Genomic DNA, 19,106 nt, shown 5'->3' with positions numbered 1-19,106 from the left:
TCAACAGTATTTCTTCAGTGGCCTTTACCAAACATTTAAAATCATCAATAAACATTACAACACTTTTCTGCCTGCTGGGGACAAATTGCTTCAATTGCTTGTTTCATTTACAATATTATGTCCATTTATATTTTTATTGTGTGTCAAGGAAATACAGATGCAACGTGATAAGGCTGTTGTACAGGAGGTTTGAATGTGACTCAGAAAGCCTGATTATTGACATAACGCAAATGCCCAAAACGACATTGACACACTGACTGAACAAATCACCACACCCAAAATAACCACCAATTACATACAATTTTACAAAGCCAGTTACTGTAATTATACAGATAAAGTGAACAATGGGTAGCTAAAAACGAATGAGAAATGTTAAATATCACGTGAAAGGGTAAATAAAAGATTATTTTGAAATACTTTCCGCCTCTACTGAAAACATCACTTATGAAATAACAGATAATGACACGTGAAGAGCTGTGGGAGGCCTGAACTGTAAACACAAAGACAAGAACACATTGGAGTCTATCTAAATCAATTTTTGCATTATAGAGTACAATGACAGGTTACCTAAGTGGGAGGTTTCATTTATTTATGTGCTTGGTGCTGTTCAGTATAATTGTTCAGGCTTTTTTATTTCACAGTGACAACTAAATAGTGTTAGTTGTTTTTCATGTTCTTTTACCTAGACATCTTGTTAACATGAATCTGCAGACGCTCAATTATGAAAGACCGAAACAGCCAGTATTGCTTAGACTTCATTTCATTAAGATATGACAATAACAGTGAAAAGAACAGTAGGGCAGAATCTTTCCCGCACATAAACAAGTCTATTTTAACAATAGTTTACACTGGTTTGCAATCATAAGCCGGGAACATGTTAGTGCTTGCCTTAGGCAAAGCAAACCCATTCCCTAGAGTCTCTGCTGCCAACATCTCCCATCAACAAATCTATTCAGAAACCTTTTCAAACATGACCCCTGAAAGCAGTCAAGCCATTTCTGTCAGTAATATTTTCACAGCAGGAGGACTGGAATTATAAAAAACATGAAAATATTGACTTAAAATACTAGTAGGCTCAGTTTGCTACCAATGCACTAAAGCATTCTTGCAACAGATTATTGGATGTTGACCACAATTAGCTGTATAATGTAAGGCTTTACTCTTGGTTCTGCAAAAAGCAAGAGAAAGTTTATTAACTAAATCATGAGTCAATAAGCTCATATCAATTTACTGATGACAGACATTTACTCATTGCTTATAATGACTAATTATCAGTTTTAGCTGGCTTTCTTTTTTTGCAGCCATTGCATTGTCACTGTGGTGATGGTTTAGGCCAGGGCTGTGGAGGGCCGGTGTCCTGCAGAGTTTAGCTCCAACTTGCCTCAACACACCTGCTGGTAAGTTTCTAGTATGCCTAGTAAGAGCTTGATTAGCTGGTTCAGGTGTGTTTAATTAGGGTTGGAGCTAAACTCTGCAGGATACCGGCCCTCCAGGACCGAGTTTGGACAGCCCTGGTTTAGGCTATAGATTATTATTTGTGGGGATTGAACCTCTAACCTTTCGTTTACCATACCAGATCTTTAACCACAATGCCACTCGCTTGAAATTCCCAACTGTTTATCTCTGACCAGTATATGACACTTTGGTTTTCAGCTTTAGGTTTGGTTTACACTGAAAAGCTCTGCAATACAAATACCTTGCCACTAGATGCCAGTAAAACACAAATTAATTACTAATTCTTTTACCTCTGCTTCTTTGAATCTACTACCTGTGCTATTTTTAAAATAGAGGTGAAACAGTAAAATAAGGCCAATAAACATAAGGTCAGTAAAACCTGAAATCACCTACGTTGTGGGGATCAGCAGTCCCTATGAGGAAAATGCTTTAATAAAATCTTGAAAATCTAAATATTCAAAGATGTTTGTGAGGGTTAGGGTATAGAAATATCATTAGTTCAGTATAAAAACAATACATTTCAATGGAAAGTCCCCAACATGATAGAATAAGAAACCTGTGTTTGATCATGTTTTATCTTTGATTTAGATTGCTCTTTCATCATCAAACAATTTATTGTGCATTTAATTTTTTTATATTATTTGTAATGTTCTTTTTTAATAATATGACATTTTACTGCTGGTTTTAATATTCAGTCTTACATAATTAATAAATAATAACAAAGGAGAAAAAAGAAAGACTAGAGGAAAAACTAGATTTTTATTTTCTACATCCTTAATGAATTATGACAATACAATAATGAATTATAATTCCAATGCAATAACCTGTACTGATATTTGCATAAACGTAATAATTTAGTCGTAGGGTAGAATATTAGACCTATAGCTAATCTGTGTTCAAAGTTCATATCCTGATTTCTCTTTCAGACTTTTATATGCTCTCTGAACTTTATTCCATGTCTATATCCAAGTAATCTACTTCAAATTCCATTTCCTAATTAATAAACACTTATTCAAATGAAAATAGGCCTATACTTTACTAATTATAGCAAAATGGTGCCATAGCCTAATTCACAAGCAAAGGGTGAACCTTGTATATGCATTTCCTCAGATTTATTTTTTCCCATTATCTCATTAGATTCTCAAAATAACTAACGGCATATAGCGATTATTTCCATGGTAAAACAAAACTGAACCGTAACAGTTCAAAAACCTGATTCAACATGCAAATAAACCCCTTAAAAGTAGTTCACAAGGAACATGCTGTCTATCAGTACATCTCTCCTCATTTTTTCATCCATCTGTCGCTCCTTCATCCACCCCGTCCCTCCCTCCATTCCCTTGCCAAACAGGATCTGTAGGATCACTCAAAGCAATTTTCTCAGAAGCGAGGAATGTCTGCATGTGTATTTGTGCATATGTTGTGTGTGTGACCTAAAAGGCTTGCTGTGGCCTGTATGGTACGCTTTCAAACCCCCCCAAAAATCCCTGACTACAGCCTCGGCTTGTGCCGCCCTGAAGAAAAGGCGAAGAGTGATATGAAAAAAGAAAACAGCAAAATGACTAGTCCACAAACATTTTCCTAAAGTGAATTAATCACACATAGCCTACATTGCCTGGCCTCCCTGGTAACGCAGCCAAGCCTGAGGAGCAGGGAGAAGAGATGCAGACAGTTGATGTGTCAGTACAGACTGTGCTGCCTGGTGCTGACTTACCTGTCTGTCAGACCTGTAAAGGTGGGAATGTGCAGGTTTGGTTGAATGTCTTTTTGAACTGTAATCCTACGGAAGTGACTCAGAAGCATGAACACTAAATTACTGGAATAATGCAGGGAGTGCTGCACAACACATAAAGGTCGAGTCTGCATCAATCATGCGAGCGTAAAAACGTTTTTGCGATATATGGCCGTTTTTGCGAAATTGACGCGTTTCCATTAGGTGTATTTTCAATTCGCAATTTCAATTTGCGCAATTTGAAGGGTAATGGAAACGCGCCTTATATGTAAACTGGATAGATCGCGTGCGAGTGTGATATTGTTTTATACAGCAGTTCAATAAACAAGAAATGAATATTGTGTAACTTACATTTTAGACACAATACTTACAATCCGCCATCTAATACTGCTTCAATCGATGCTGCAACAGAATTGTTGAGCGTCTCCGAGCAACAAAACACATCTACTGGTGTTCCTGAGTGAATCAGTGTGCTTGAATGAATGATTCAATGACTCGGTCATAAAGAGAGTCACTTGTAGCCGGTACACCGGCTGATGTATCCAAGTTACCTGCAAAAAGATAGTAAGTAAAGTAAGTAAGTAAAGTAAGTAAGTAAATAAATAAATAAATTCATGCAAGTTCTTGGAAAAGACTTTAAAAAGATCAAATATTTTGTAGAGCTAGCAAACTTTTAAAATATTTGTATTCAAATAATCTCTAAAACTGTCAATGTTACTTTAGTCAACTCACCATGTTTTATTAGTAAACTTGCATTTATGAAGTTTATGAATGTGACATTTAATCCAAAATGCAAGTATAATAATAAGTATAATAAAAAATGTAAATAGCATATTTATTAAAATTGTAAATTTAGCAAAAATGAAGAGAGAGTGTGTGTGTGTGTGTGTGTGTGTGTGTTTAATCAATATACATTTACAACACTATAATTTATTACTTTTACTTTTAATATTAACTTGTCATTAAACCTTGTTGTGAGGGTGTTTATAATACAATGGCTGGGATAGATTCAACATTTGACATAACCATATTCTCTCTATTTTTTCTCTTTTGGAAAATTTATTTTTTATTTTGCAATTGGAGCAAACTGGAACCTCAGAAATGTGAAAAAGGTCCATCAGATTCCATGACTGGAACTAACCTTTGTGTACAATTATTTTTCACATTGCACTGGAAAATGTGAGTTAGTTTTTTTACTATTTTAGTACAATTCTTTAGGGTACCACCCTAGTCCTGAAATGAATATAAAATGTAAGGCAATGACTGATGTCAGAAGGGATCTGTTTCAACACATGCTTTGACATGGATAGGAGGGTGCGGCCTTTTAAAAACCTGCTTCTCTTCTGAAAACCTCATGAAAACTTCTGATCCATTTTAAATGCTGATTCAAACCATGATTATTCTTGAAGGATGATATTCAGAATTCAGAGCGGCCCACGCAGACCCCCACCCTCCTCCCTTTGACTTGAAGAATTATAAGAACTCCCCACGACAAGCTACAGTATGTGTAGCCTAAGGGATGGGGCTCAATTACAGCAGAGCTGACATGCACGATAACAGAGCATAAATGACAGCATAAATGCATGTTTAGACCTTCAGTTGCAGAAAGGGCATGATGATGCTACCTACAGTGACACATATTCATCTCTTAATTATACAAGAAGTGTAGAAGCTATAGCTTCTATTGGAGTTGATGAGTTATGCACAATAAGAGGTGGTTCATCATGGGGGCAAAAAACAGAGGATTAATTCTCATTCAAAAGCTAATTTATACCATGACTCGTGGCACACTTCATATATTAAATATCCAATAGGAAAGGAGAATGTTCCTCCAAAACGGCAATGAGGCCTTTTGTCCAGAGAAAAAGACTCCAGTAATCTGACGTGTCTCCTCTAGAGTTTTAGCAGACATGTCAACAATATCTCACATTGTTCTCAGAAGTCTGCAATCAAAAATCAAAGATTTCAATATGAACTCAAACAGTTTTCATCAACCTGTCAAAGACCAAATTCTTCTGAAATATCCGTATTAATTTTAATAATGTTCAGTTTCATCTTATACTGTCTGTCAACAGTTGTCTCCCTGTCAGGTTTTTCAGGTTTCTATTTTTATTTCTCGTGATGGATTGTAGGAGAGACACCTGAGACAACGTGGATGCTAAAAGGAAACATAAACATAAACATAGTAAATATATAATTTAACATCTACTAACACACTAACATTTTTAAATAAAAGGTTGTATGTGTTAATATGATTTAACAATGAACAGTTAATAACTAATGTTTAATAAATGCTATAATGCTCCTTGTTAGGTACAGTTAGGTACATGCATGTTAATGGGACCTTATTGTAATTTTTTACACATATTCTAAATGTAACAACTATTATGTGCACACAGGTGGCATAAAAGTATGCAAATGCAATAAAAACAAACTAACATAATGTTAATAGTATTGTTAATCTTGCTGGTTATATTTTGTATGGATCTGCTCTATGATGTCATCTATACTAACCTTTCTTGTGACTTAAAGCTGCCTTGAGGTGTCCACATTCCACAAGGACATCATGTTACTGCAACACCTTGAGATCTAAGCCACTGAGCATGAGTCACATTTTGTTCTCTAAGAAACACTAGACTCTCCCCTGTATGAGGCCAGTCAAGCCTGCAACAGAGTATAGAAGGCAGGGCTTTTGGCAACATCAAGACTTCTTTGAACTCCGTTCAATGGCTTTTACTGTGCTTTTGTGCCAGCAAATCTCCATTCAAACCTGTTTCTCAGCTTCTTGAACCTGATCTTGTGATTGACAAGTTTTGCATCTGATCTAACTGGCAGTTGATCATTTTTTGAGCAGGCATGGAAGTTGTTTTCCAACTGTTTCCTATTTATCATAAACAATCTAAGAAGGTCAAATCTATTTGCAATTTAGCTGCTGGCAAGGTAAGCTTACTTATAAGTGCTTGAATCTGGCCTCTGAAAAGGTGACATGGGTGTTCTGACTAATTTTTCCCTTCCATAAAGATCATTTACATAAACATACAACATCTCATCTATTGATTTCTGATGAAGAAAAAAATAAACTACTGTATGACCCTTACAAGTCTAAGGCCATTTAGCCATTTGACAGAGTGAAACAAATCTAATGTCAGCACTGTTCTGAAAATAGACCTGGTAAAAACTTATTGATGACTGAATGTCAATCTACTTCATTAGCCTGCTAGCTATGTGCTTAAAGAAAATAATGTTGATTACTTAAAAAAATAGGTTGACCCATAGCATTGTTCGCTTGCTGACAGACTTCAATTGGAAGAGCATAACTGTGTATTTTTTTGTTTGTTGAAGAGTTCAAATTATTTTCTGTGGGGTAATGAAACAGCAGTTTAACCATCATGAATTCATTTGATTATTAAAAGTGGCAGAGCAAGTTATTACTACAAGTTTGATGAGAGATTAGAAAGACAAATATAATGTATAAGGCACGTTGGAGTAGCTTACTGTTAAAATGTACGCTACTGTTAATGTTTTTGAAAGAAGACTGCATTTATTTGATCAAAAATACAGTAAAAACTGTAATACTGTGAATTATTATAATAAAAAATATTTTGAAAAAGAAATGTATTCTTGTGACACAAAGCTGAGTTTTCAGCAGCCTTTACTCCAGTCTTCAGTGCCACATAATCCTTCAGAAATCATTCTAATATACTGATTTGGTGTTCAAGAAATATTTCTTATTATCAATATTTATTCAAAATATTTTGTAAAAAATTAAAATTTTAGTGTGTTCTTGCTTCCAACGTTTGAACATGTATCCGGATTATTTGTTCACAACAAGACTAGGAATGTAAATATTTTTATTTATATTTTTACAAGTGTTTGTTTAAAAAAATACAACTTATTCATTTAAAAAATGTGTTTATTACAAATATGTACAATAGTATAAAAGCTTGAAATTTACACAGGGATTGAAATGAACAGCAGTAGCTCATACAGAGATGCCAAACAGTTACCCACCTCTTTTTTCAAGCATTTGTTTTCAATTAAAACATGAAACTTTCCGACCTAGCAATTTTTGGTCTGTTTTGCTCAGTGCTCCTTTTAGGTTACAAGATCCTGGTACACTGCCTAATATAAATATGCACGTATTATCAGAAGAAAGCTTACAACAGACGATGAAATGTTACTAGTAATAATCAGTGCAATCACAGTCAACACATAAAAACCAGTGGCACCCACGAAACCAATGACAAAAGCCACCTCCAACAATGCTTAGCTACCACGAAATGATCCGAAAAAGGTCAGACTTCGAAAATCTCCCGTTTAACAATTCCTCATCTGCTCATGACAACTTTTACAACACATCAATTGATCGCACAATCTCCCTTTGGCTTTTTACAGCAGAAACGCATGGGCCTACACATGCATCTTGAGTCCATTTGGTCATATCTACATTTAATTCTGCTCTCTTCTTCATTTATCAGACCATAGGTTTGGTGTGGTCGTGGTAGGACTGACTGAATCTTTGCGAGCTCTTTTGGGACTCTGGCTGTAGCAGGGCGAGTGGATGAAGGTCGGACTGCTGGGTGGAGATGAAGAAGACGAGGAAGAGGATGAATGGCAGGAGGAGGATGAAGCTTTGAGCTGGAGCCATTTATCACCCAGCGCTTTGGCAAAGTGGTCATCTACAGACACGCTGATGGAGGCGGCTCTGTGGTAGTTCATCCCGAGGCTCCTCTGGAAATGCTCTTCAACGTGGTCATAACTGTGCTGGGTAACAGCTGTAGCGAGACAGAATCAGATGATGATGTTCAAAAACTATTCGTTCTGATGAAAAGATCTGCACGGACATGTTAAAGGAGGAGCGCCAAGTGCTTTTGCAGCTTTTTACTTACTAGTGGAGTGATTGCAGCAGTCTTTTTTTATTGACCTTGCTGCAGAGGAAACACAGGTGATGACAGAAGGCCGTATCTGAAAAAGACCCATCCATTCATCCATAACGCAGTTTCAGAATGGCTAATGAATAAAACTGAAGGAAAATGGGAAACTAAATGGACAAGACGGACAGTTATGTTTGTGGTTGGTGGTTCTAGACTATTTCTCCCTCAGCCCTGATGCCACTAGCAGGTCAACAACAGCACTGGTGTGTTGAGACTTGTTGACAGCATTCCTCCACCCATTGCTCACATTTTCTCCCTGAATCCGGCTGGATTGCATATCTGAGACAGGCAGAGGCCTGTCCGCACTCTAAAGAGCCACTCTCTCAGGAACACAAAAGTGCCTTTCTGCATTCTGTTGTGTCTCATAGATAGTGAGTGAGGATGAACAGACTGCAGTGGCCTCAGGATAGACTATAAGAAGAGGATGGTATAATACACCGAACGTGTCCAGCCAGCACGTATTGCTGAGGATGGAACAGCCACAATTTGGTCTTTTAATTATGGATTATCATCCAGCTTTTAACACTGTTTGGCTAATGTCTGGAAATATTCACAGACTTTGGTACAATATAATTCCATGGATAATGTATAGAAGATCTACACATATTTCTATCTCATATATCAAATTTTAAATATTTTGAAACCATATTATATTTATTATATATAATATTTTGTCAATTATATATATTTTAGTGAATATTAAAGGTATTTACTACTATTATTTTTTAATCAATCATGTTAATTAATAGTTGGATTCAGTTGGTACAATATTATTTCTAACATGTTGATGCAATATTATGATACCGCATATAATATAATTTTTTACATATAATATTTATTTATTATATATAATAGTTGCTTATTATTTATATACATTTAATGAATATTAACAATTTGTATTTCTATTATTTTAATCAATTATGTTTATTAAGTATATTTAAATAGTACAATTTTATTACACAAAAAAATGTTGATTCTTATTTTTAAAAATTGATATACAGTATTTACACATATATGTAAATAATAGTAAAATATATGCAATATATATTTACTTTTTTTTTTTAATATTGTAGTTAATATTTAATATGATATATGGTTATTTGTATATGTTAATTAATTAACAAATCTTATTAATATTTTTAATTAGTTGTGCTTATTAATAATTATAATAAAATTGTATTTTATTATATGATATTATTTCACATATAATACTTATTAATGCTTATTAAGATATTGATTTATACATTTAGTTATCATATAATTAAATAATTATGATGTTATTTAAAAACATCTAAAAATCAGATATTACATTTATATAATTTTTTACATGATTCCTGCTAAAAATGCTGGGTTAAATACAACCCAGTGCTGGGTAAAATATAGACAAGCCCAGCGATTGGGTTGTTTTGACCCAGCGGTTGGGTTACTGCCCAGAAGGTTGGGTTAAACATTGTTGGTTGAAAACAACCCAATCGCTGTGTTTGTTCATATTTCACCCAGCATTTTTTAGAGTGTGTGTTTTTCAATCATTCATGTTACTTAATTTTTATTTAAATGGTTTAATTACACAAAACAACAACAACTACTACTACTACTACTGCTACTAAATATTGTTAATGAACATTGCATTTTAATTTAAAGGATGCCATAAGCTCAGTTGATTTAACAGTAGTAGTAATCACCTGTATTTGTCTGACTGTTGTGGTTTTGTTTTGGCTCTCAGTTTTCTCTGGTTCTGGGCGCGGTTTCTTGATTAGGGCCAGAGGCTCGTCCATGACTGGGGTGGAGTACACTGGGCTGGGGATCAGGTGAGTGGGGCTGGCCGTTGGGCTCCATGTGGATGTGGGGCTTTCAGGAATACTGAACCCAGATGATCTGCGGGCACTGTTGGCCAGGCTCTTGCTGAGGGCCCTCTCTCTTCTGAAACAGAAAGTAAAAAAAATAAAAATAAATGAGCAAACTAAATTCTACGTATTATTCTACTGGGTATTGGTCCCATGTCGGATGGTACACGGTCCATTACCTCTCTTCAAGTGTCCGTCCTCTCTCTGAACTGTGCTTGCGCTTCATGGGATGTGCAGGGCGCATCCGCACCCTGTCGCTGGTCATGTGACGAAATCTGTCTTCACTCCTCAGATTGGGCTGTCCTGTGAAAAGATGAGCACATGCCCGTGTGACTTCAGATATGATAAATGACATCGCTGCGGGGTGCTCACACGGTCATTGCCAGTCACCGATTCCCTTACTTGTGAAAAGGTGTGGCAAACAAGTAAACAACTAACTCTTAATCCTTGGATCTGCATCACTGCGCATGTATCTTAATTGTGGGAAAAAACGTTGTTGGGCCACCGTTAAATGTAAACTCTGTTAAGAGGCAGAGCAAGATCAACTGGCTCTGTGAGTATTACTGTAGAACTACCCAGCTGATTCACCGCTAACGGTAAATGTCATTCAAATTTGGAAAACATACGAGCCAAAAAAACGACATCAGTGAACAAATGAGGATATCACTTGTTGTTCATACTGCTTTGAGGGGCAAAACAGGCTTTGTGGGTTAAGGCATGTGGCTCACAGCATGTTTACCCAACATAACGATAGTAACAGACTAATCCAAACTGAAAAATACACATCACCATTCACACGCTAATATCACAAACAGTGTCATGCAACAGTCTCAAAGTCTCACAGTTCATAATCTGCTCCATGCTACAACTGATAATGGTTTTAAAGCTCATTAATAGCTCATTTATAGCCTCAAAATGATCAGTTATGCTGGATTCGAACTTTTTTGTAAAATGATGAACAGTGAACAATAAAAAAGACACAGAATGTAACATAATTACAGAAATATAATAAAAAGCCTTCCACCCATAATATATATATTTAAATAAAATATATATATATACATGCAGGCCTATATGTACAATCCTGAATACTCCAGACAAATGTTAGTTTAAAAAATTGTAATTAAATAAATATCCATATAAAAAATATCCCTCTCTCTCTCTCTCTCTTTTTTTTTTTTACATTTGACACATTTTTAATTTACAAGGTTTTGAACCAGAATTAGTTTACATGTCCATTGCATTGTGTGAAACATTAACATTGCCTTAAAGGGGTGCTATTATGCTTTTTCACTTTTTCGCGCCGAGTGCTGCCAATCACAACACACACTGGCCCAGCTAACCAATCACAGCACAGTTCGTATTTCAGAAGGCGGGCCTTCATTTGATACAGGAACTATTTGAGCCGTTCATGCCAGACTGAGGAGAGAGGTGCTGTAATAATGTAAAATATGTGAAAAATAATGTGTTTTTTGAACAACCTAGTATGAGAGCCTGTTCTAGTACACCCTCAAAACAAAATCAACACTTTGTAAAAGAGCATAATAGGACCCCTTTAAAAACTGCTCTTGACCCCTAATATCGACTGTTATGAAATGAGAGATTTCACAACATCCTTTTGATTCACTCTAGAAAAAGGTTAGAGATTTGCAACTGATAGTGACTTACAGTAACTTCACAGTAACTATACGCACCTTCAGAGTAAGTCACCTCTAATGAGTCATATACCACAATCAATGTAAGATTTTATACTTGAACATCTGCTACACCAATTATTTGACTCTTAACTTTTAGAAAGTAGTAAAAACAAGATCATGGGCTGTGGATATCAAATCAACAGCATATTAGACCAGGCAGGACCCGTGTTGATTTGATCGGTGATTAACATCTGAGGTATTTTACCACTGCATGAATGAAGTGTAGCATTAGGCGCTATCAGACTTCAAGCGGAGAACGTTTACTAAATGCTCAAATGGCTTGGGCGATGAGGGGGCATTGTTGGCAGAAGCCTCTTTCACTTACACACACTCACAGATCTCCTAAGCAGTGGACTGTGACAGAGGCAGGTTGACTCTGCATGACAGAGGATGGGGGACTGGGTGTAAACCACACCTTAAACCTTGACTGATGACAGATTTTTAGTGCCTCAGGGAGGGATATTTTTCAAGGGGAGATTAAAGACAAAAAAACAGACCCACATCCTTTTTCTTATCTCTTTCATTTGCAGTCTAAAACACACATCAAGCACGTCTTCATCTAAAGAGCATCATAATTTTGCCAGTAGTTAAAGGGGTTTCTCAGCCTCTTTTCATATTTTAAATCCTTTCAAATATTTATAGATCAATTTTTGAATTGTTTACACATATATATTTAAATAAAAATAAGCAACATGAATAAATAAACATGTATAACATCACCAAAAAAAACACATTTTAAAAAGACTAGACAGTATAAATTCCAGTTGTATGGTGCATATTCATGCTACATTGTGCATTAATTCTAATAATAATGATTATTGTTTTAAAATACGCAATGTACACATAATGTAATTCTTGGTTTAAACTGGTATTAAAATAAACAATGCAGATAACATGCACACATAATGTCATTCTTAGTTTAAACAGGTATTAAGATATAAAACTTAATAATTACCTTCTAAGATGTACACTTTGAAGCCACTGCTCATGCGGGTAATGTAGTGTAAATTAGTGACCGCCATTCCTAATCTGCAGGGTTTTCTAAGCAGTGCAATGCTCCTAAACAAGTTGAGTTGTGAGCGGCAGAATCGATCCTCACTCAGCTTTGAATTGTCACTGAGCTCAAGTGCTCTGCACTTTCCATGATCATGGCTCTCTGGCTTCTTATTGGCTGTTTGAAGGCCAGCCCCATCCCTCTGCTTTTGTCTGCATGAGGTGACCTACCACCACAGGTGCCTGATGGGAGGAGACAAAGGAGAAGCTGTGAATTGCCTGCTGTCTATCACCCCCACCCCACCCCACCATAACAGCCCCAACATGGGATAAAAGTGATAGTTAAAATCAAACTGCAAATAAAATAAGCAAAATAAAAAAGGTACATTATATTAGTTTACATATTTATAATGAAACAGATCATCACATATATAAACCCAATCATGGATGAGATGTTCAAATTTAGATAAAGAGGTGCGTATCACAGGTACTGTACATGTGGTCTAATTGAATTACTTCAGGAGACGGACAGCTCAAAATAAAACAATCAGGTGGAAATGGATCTACCCTCCTCTCCAAGTATCAACATGCCAGGGCAGCCGGGCAGAGACATGAATGGTTTCCTTGTTATATTATCACTGTTCTTGAGAAACACATTTCCTGGCATTACAAAGTTACAATTTGTAACTATTACTTCTTTATTAGACTACATTTACAAACAGATAGACTATAAGAGCAACTGTACACAAATATTAAATTTATACATAAGTTTTGAAAAATATAATATAGAATGCAATTAAATCTTATTAAAAAGTCAATACGCTGTTCAAAGGACTGGGGTCGGTATTTTTGATTGTATAATGTATTTTGTATAAAATACTAAATTTTGTATAATGTATTTTGTATAATTGTATTGTTATTTTTTTATGTTTTTGAAAAAAGTCTGCATTTATTTGATCAGAAATACAGTAAAATCAAGATATTTAATTAAAATGTAAAATAAACACTTTCTAAATGTAATTTATTCCTGTGATGACATAGATATTTTTTTAGCAGCCATTACTCCAGTCTTCAGTGTCATATGATCTGTCAGAAATCAGTTTTATATGCTGATTTGCTGCACAAGAAATATTTCCTATTATTATCAATGTTGAAAACAGAAACTTATCATTTTTTTCAGGATTCTGAAGGATCCTTCCTTGAATGTTACCGTATATTTTGATATGGAATTCTAATCTGGGATTTAAAACTAAACATTTTAGGATTTTGAAAATATTTTAAATGGTGCAATTCAAGAGAAATAAAAATATTTAAGATTAACTAATGAATTCAAAACGAAATCAAATTTGTGACATTGATCTGTTTTTTTCCACTGAAGTTCAAGATGGTCTTTAGATCATCTTAAACCATACTGGAGAACAGCTTCATACATACAACTTAAGTGCTTCTGTCATTAAAGCAAAAACTAACCAAATACTAAGATACTTTGAAATATTATTCATATTATTTCTTTTTCAATTAAACTTCTTACTAAAACTATTATGCTGGAAATATGATTTGTAATGAAGAATAAAAAAAGGTATTATAAAAACACTAAATACTAGATTTAAAACCAATAGAACTGTAAATCCTTTTAAAACTTCACTATCCCACTTTTCCTTTCCTGGATCCTTTTAGAATCCACAAACAAGTCTTGCTCTGTCTTTTGTTTCCTCTCTAGGAGTCAGCACCTGTCGACAGCCCCTCCCATTGCCCTAATCTAAAATCTCACCCGACTGCATTTTTCAGAGTGTTTAGCCCACCTGAGCTGCAGTCACTCCACCATCTTGCCCATACATGCAGTTATGTTGTCAGTTCCCAACCTTTATGCATTGGGCCTTTCCTTTCCATAGATCTGTTTCTCCTATTTCTTTTTTGGCAAAGACAAAAACTTCAGAGTTCTGAAGAGAGCTTTGTACAGCGTGATCCTGCCTGAGCATGCTAAAGCCACAAATGCTTACATACATGACTGAAACACACTCCCTCTGGACACACAGTTAACCCCATTTGCATTACAGGGAAGCCATCATAGTGTTACAAGTGAGTGCTACTGCTCTACATAAGGATAACCTTTAAATATAACAGTTTCTTTAATAGAAAAGGTAACACAGGTACACTTAATACAGGTAATTTACTTCCCGAAAGAAAACCGTTTGAACAGTGCAAGCACTTTCTCAAAACTCTTACTCATGCACCGTTTATTTTGTAACATTCTCTGTGACTTTCCTGTGATTGTCTCTCACTGTACCTGCGAATTAACACTGTAATCAACTACTGTAAATATTTACTGTACTTAGGCCTACTCCCTATCATTATTGGATTGTCATCTATTTTATAACCCCATTTCCCAGGATGCCACACACAGTGCAGATGTGTCTCTATAAACCAGTGAGAAAAGTTTCTCACAATCATTCAAGCGCTGAAACTTCCAGTTTGGTTAAACAAGACATCGTTGAGCTGCTTATGGAAGGTTATGTTTATATTTGAACATATAGTGACAGGCCAAAATGAGACTATATTTGTGTTGACCGAATGAAGTGCAGAGCTTTGCACACAGCAAAGCAAGCAATTTCGCGGTTGTTTGGAGGCGCGTCACGTGGGAAGCGGAAGAGCGACCTCTTGCGGTATAAATCTGGAATGACAATAATTCCTGCGGTACGGCACCTTGTGAATTCATCCTGTCTAATGCAGAAATATACACAATAATATCTCAGTTTTGGTATCTGTGCTTCTTTGGAGATACTAAAGAGTGTGTTTAGTGCAGAGAAGAAGAAATGCCCGCAGAACAGGTAGAGCACTTAACGTTTTTTGGCTTGAGGTTGTTGTCGTTTTCAGGGCAGAGTAAAAAACTGGACTGAAGCAAGTACGTTTTAGGTGAAGACAATGCAATGTTTGTTCTTACCAGCTGCAAAAATACTACATTTCATTCAACAATGTTTTTTTGACTACATTATAAATCTATAGGCTAGCATATCCACAACTATGCCACAATTTATTCATTTATTTTAGGATGTATTTATTTGCCTGGCTCTGATAATGGCCATCCTTTTCAGTTTATAAAAAATGTAGCATGATTTCACACTTCCATCATGTAGTTTAGGAATTGTAGTAAAATGACTATTATTAGCATTTTTTTTTTTTTTTAAAGAGAATGCCTTTTTTTTCTCGTGCTGGGCAACGATTAATCGTGATTAATGGCATCCAAAATAAAAGTTTTTGTGGACATAATAATATGTGCGTGTACTGTGTATATTTATTATGTATATATAAATACACACACACATGCATGAATATATTTAAGAAAAAAAATGTGTTATAGGCTATATAAATAATAAATATACACAGCACACACACATATATTATATAAACAAAAACTTTTATTTTGGATGCCATTAATCGCGATTGTTGCCCAGCACTAAATTATGAAGGAATTTGTTTAATTGGATATTTATTTGTTTACTAGTTCATTTGATCTATAACAAATTTTTACTATGATCACTTAGGTAATTTTTATTTATATATTTACATAAACTCAGACAGCCTTTGCAGAATAACCAGTATTTTAACAAATAGTCAAATATTTGCAGCTTGATGGTGGTTTTCCATATGTATAGGTGTAAATGGTGTCTGTTGTTTTGAATGGCACCGACTGTCTGAACCATTCACATGTTTGTTTATGAATACTTTTGCTCATTCACTAATGGAACAGCTTTGTGAAGGAGGGTATTAGCTCCCTTTGTTCATGTAATTGCTCAGAATTGGGGTCAACACCAGAAGTGGCAATACACTTCAATTCATGTCACACATACTGTGCACTGTATGGAGAGACTTGAGCAAATGGTCCCTGCTGGAGAATAACAACTGTTTTCTCAAGGGAAAGGGACCCCTGTAAAACAACTCCCTGAGAATCCACTAACAAGGGAAGGAGGATGTGGTGCAGAATAATTGAGTTTTATATCACTGCAGAGTGTGAGCTAATTTTTGTGTTTTTCAGTGCTACTGTAATAAAACCTAGAAACTAGCCTGAGAAAAGCAACAATAAAAAATCTGTATACCATAGCAAATACAGCCAGCATAACAAGCTGCAACAACATTAAAATGGTAACTGGATTTGATGTACACTACCATTCAAAAGTTTGGGGTCTGTACGATTTTTTTTTTTAAAAGAAATTAATACTTTCATTCAGAAAGGATGCATTTAACTGATCAAAAGTAACAGTAGAAACATGGTTACAAAAGATTTCTATTTCAAATAAATGTTGTTCTTTTAGACTTTCTGTTCATCAAAGAATCCTTAAAACAATGCATCACAGTTTCCAACAAAAACATTCAGCAGCACAGCTGTTTTCAATATTGATAATAAGAAATGTTTCTTGAGCATATTAGAATGATTTCTGAAGAATCATGAAACTGAAGACTGGAGTAATTGCTAATTCATAAGAAAAAAAATCTTAAAAATTAAAATAAAAAAAAAACAGTTGTTTTAAATTGTAATAATATTTCAAACTTTACTGTTTTACAGTATTTTTGATGAAATAAATGTAGCATAAGCATAAGGGACTTTTTAATTTACCAACCCCAAAATTTTGAATGGTGGTATATGTGGAAAAAATGATATATTATATATGAATTATATTTGTTATAATAATTCATAGTTATTATTTATACAAACAACATTTTATATAAAGCAATGTTGCTTACTGTCAAATTAAGCCTGAAAAAATAAAATAATAAAATAAAAGTTATACTTCAGTGTGAGAACCTTACACTGATGTATAGTATGTTTTGATGTATTATAAGGAAATTGTGGTCTATCATATTCCCAAACAGAAAATAAGTATTAAACGTACATTTTTCAAGAGTGTGCTTTCCCCTCTATTAATTCTTTTTAGTTTTCGTTAGAATTTTTGTAATTTTTTTCCTTCATTGCAGAGCTTGTTCAGAAGAGGAGGGGAAAGACATAGGAATTATAGACTGCAGTTCCACTGTAAAGCTCTGGGGTAAAATAGCTCTCTTAAAGTCACATCTCAGATTGCATTGTGTGCCTGAAGGTGTCTGCTGCTGCCCACACCTCCATTTTGTGCTAATGTGGGTGTAACCGATTCACCACTCAAGTAAAGCATGTGAGCAATGCTTTGTTTATTGATTGGGTCTTTCTCTCTATGTGAGGTCCAATTTCATTATCAAACAGAAATGGCCATAGCAATTATGCTTAAGAACCTGTACAAGTGACAAAATGAATATGAAATGGTTGAAAATTAAAATGCATATATCTCTTAGAGTCATACAAACACAAAGGCAGTGAATGTGTTGTTAATGTATTGTGTTGCATTGGTTGGAGCCTGTAAACATTACGTTCCTCCATTTGAATGTCAGTCCATTTCCTGATAAATTACTTCACAGGGGAGACGGGGGCTACATGTCACACAGACTTATTTCAGTACCATTTGAGTCAAATGGCCAGTTATTTACACAATGTTTTTGCATATTGATTTCAAATGCTTAGTTCAAAATGGTGTAAAATATTTTTTATGAATTCTATTTCATTATGTTTCATAATAGCTCTAAATACAATAAAACACTGACATACAAGAGTCAAGTATATAAGAAGTATATATGACAATAAATTTGATTCGAAGGCTTGAACTGTGTGCTCAGGACAAGGATATTTTTTTGTAAATGTCAGCTCACACATTTTGTAATTTCATTATAAGTTGCTACTTTTTTGTATATTATAATGTTGCTGTTTTGTTAAATGTTTAGTTCATAACTGTAACTGAAACAGAAGTAGCAACAGATCTTTTAGATCTGTACAGATCTGTAGCAGATAATCAAAAAAGTAAAAAAAAAAAAAGAAAAAAAGAAAAATGTATGGCTGAGACTTGGTTCCGTCCGTCAGATTGAATGGAGGCAGATCTGAGTGCCAGCCTGCAGTTAATTGTAAGAAAGGGGTGGGTTTAAGCGGACTAAATGATTGGAGAAATCCAGCATATGTCACCAGAGAAGATTAAGTTTATGTTATGACATTTATGCTATGACATGACATTATACGTTTTTTTAGTAAGATCTATAATATGCATTTTATAAATGGGTACATTTTCATTTCATGCTGACTTTAAGGTATGTGACTATACAGAAAAGGGGTATATGTCAGGCGTCACCTGACCAAACTGGAAAACAGGTCCAATTGCATCCGCTTGTCAGAGAAAGTGTTAACAGAATTTATTTGCTGCCCTTTTATTAAATTTCAATATCCGAATGTTAGTGAGGAACACAAAAATAAAAAATAAAACGTTTAGATATAAATCTGCATATGCAATGGACATCAGTTATGATCATCTTTAGGTATCTCCTTTGAGTAAAAAAAGCTTCATATTTAACAAAGCACATACAAAAGACCTGAACTGGAAGC

The 19,106-nt window shown here is 34.9% G+C and overlaps 1 protein-coding gene across 1 annotated transcript; it reads right to left on the bottom strand.

Moving 5' to 3' along the window:
- Positions 1-7,286: 7,286 nt before the first annotated feature.
- vgll4l (vestigial like 4 like) lies at positions 7,287-12,788 on the bottom strand. Its single transcript, XM_016459224.1, has 5 exons — positions 12,618-12,788; positions 10,145-10,268; positions 9,804-10,041; positions 8,077-8,152; positions 7,287-7,962 (listed from the first exon to the last, which is right to left on the bottom strand). Exons 1-5 carry the CDS (start codon positions 12,682-12,684, stop codon positions 7,655-7,657), a joined length of 813 nt encoding a protein of 270 aa, XP_016314710.1. The 5' UTR covers positions 12,685-12,788; the 3' UTR covers positions 7,287-7,654.
- Between the last annotated feature and the right edge of the window lie 6,318 nt (positions 12,789-19,106).

The sequence above is a fragment of the Sinocyclocheilus anshuiensis genome, unplaced genomic scaffold (assembly GCF_001515605.1).
Source record: "Sinocyclocheilus anshuiensis isolate Anshui unplaced genomic scaffold, SAMN03320099.WGS_v1.1 scaffold1132, whole genome shotgun sequence".
Lineage (NCBI taxonomy): Eukaryota > Metazoa > Chordata > Actinopteri > Cypriniformes > Cyprinidae > Sinocyclocheilus > Sinocyclocheilus anshuiensis.
The sequence above is the reverse complement of the archived record's forward strand: the minus strand, read 5'-3'. Positions and strand labels throughout refer to the sequence as shown.

Coding starts and splice junctions, on each gene's coding strand:
- vgll4l (XM_016459224.1), bottom strand. CDS start 12,684: ATGGCGGTCACTAATTTACACTACATTACCCGCATGAGCAGTGGCTTC. Junction 10,269..12,617: donor CAAAGTGTACATCTTAGAAG/GTAATTATTAAG, acceptor ATCTTTTCACAG/GACAGCCCAATCTGAGGAGT. Junction 8,153..9,803: donor CAACAGTCAGACAAATACAG/GTGATTACTACT, acceptor GGTCTTTTTCAG/ATACGGCCTTCTGTCATCAC.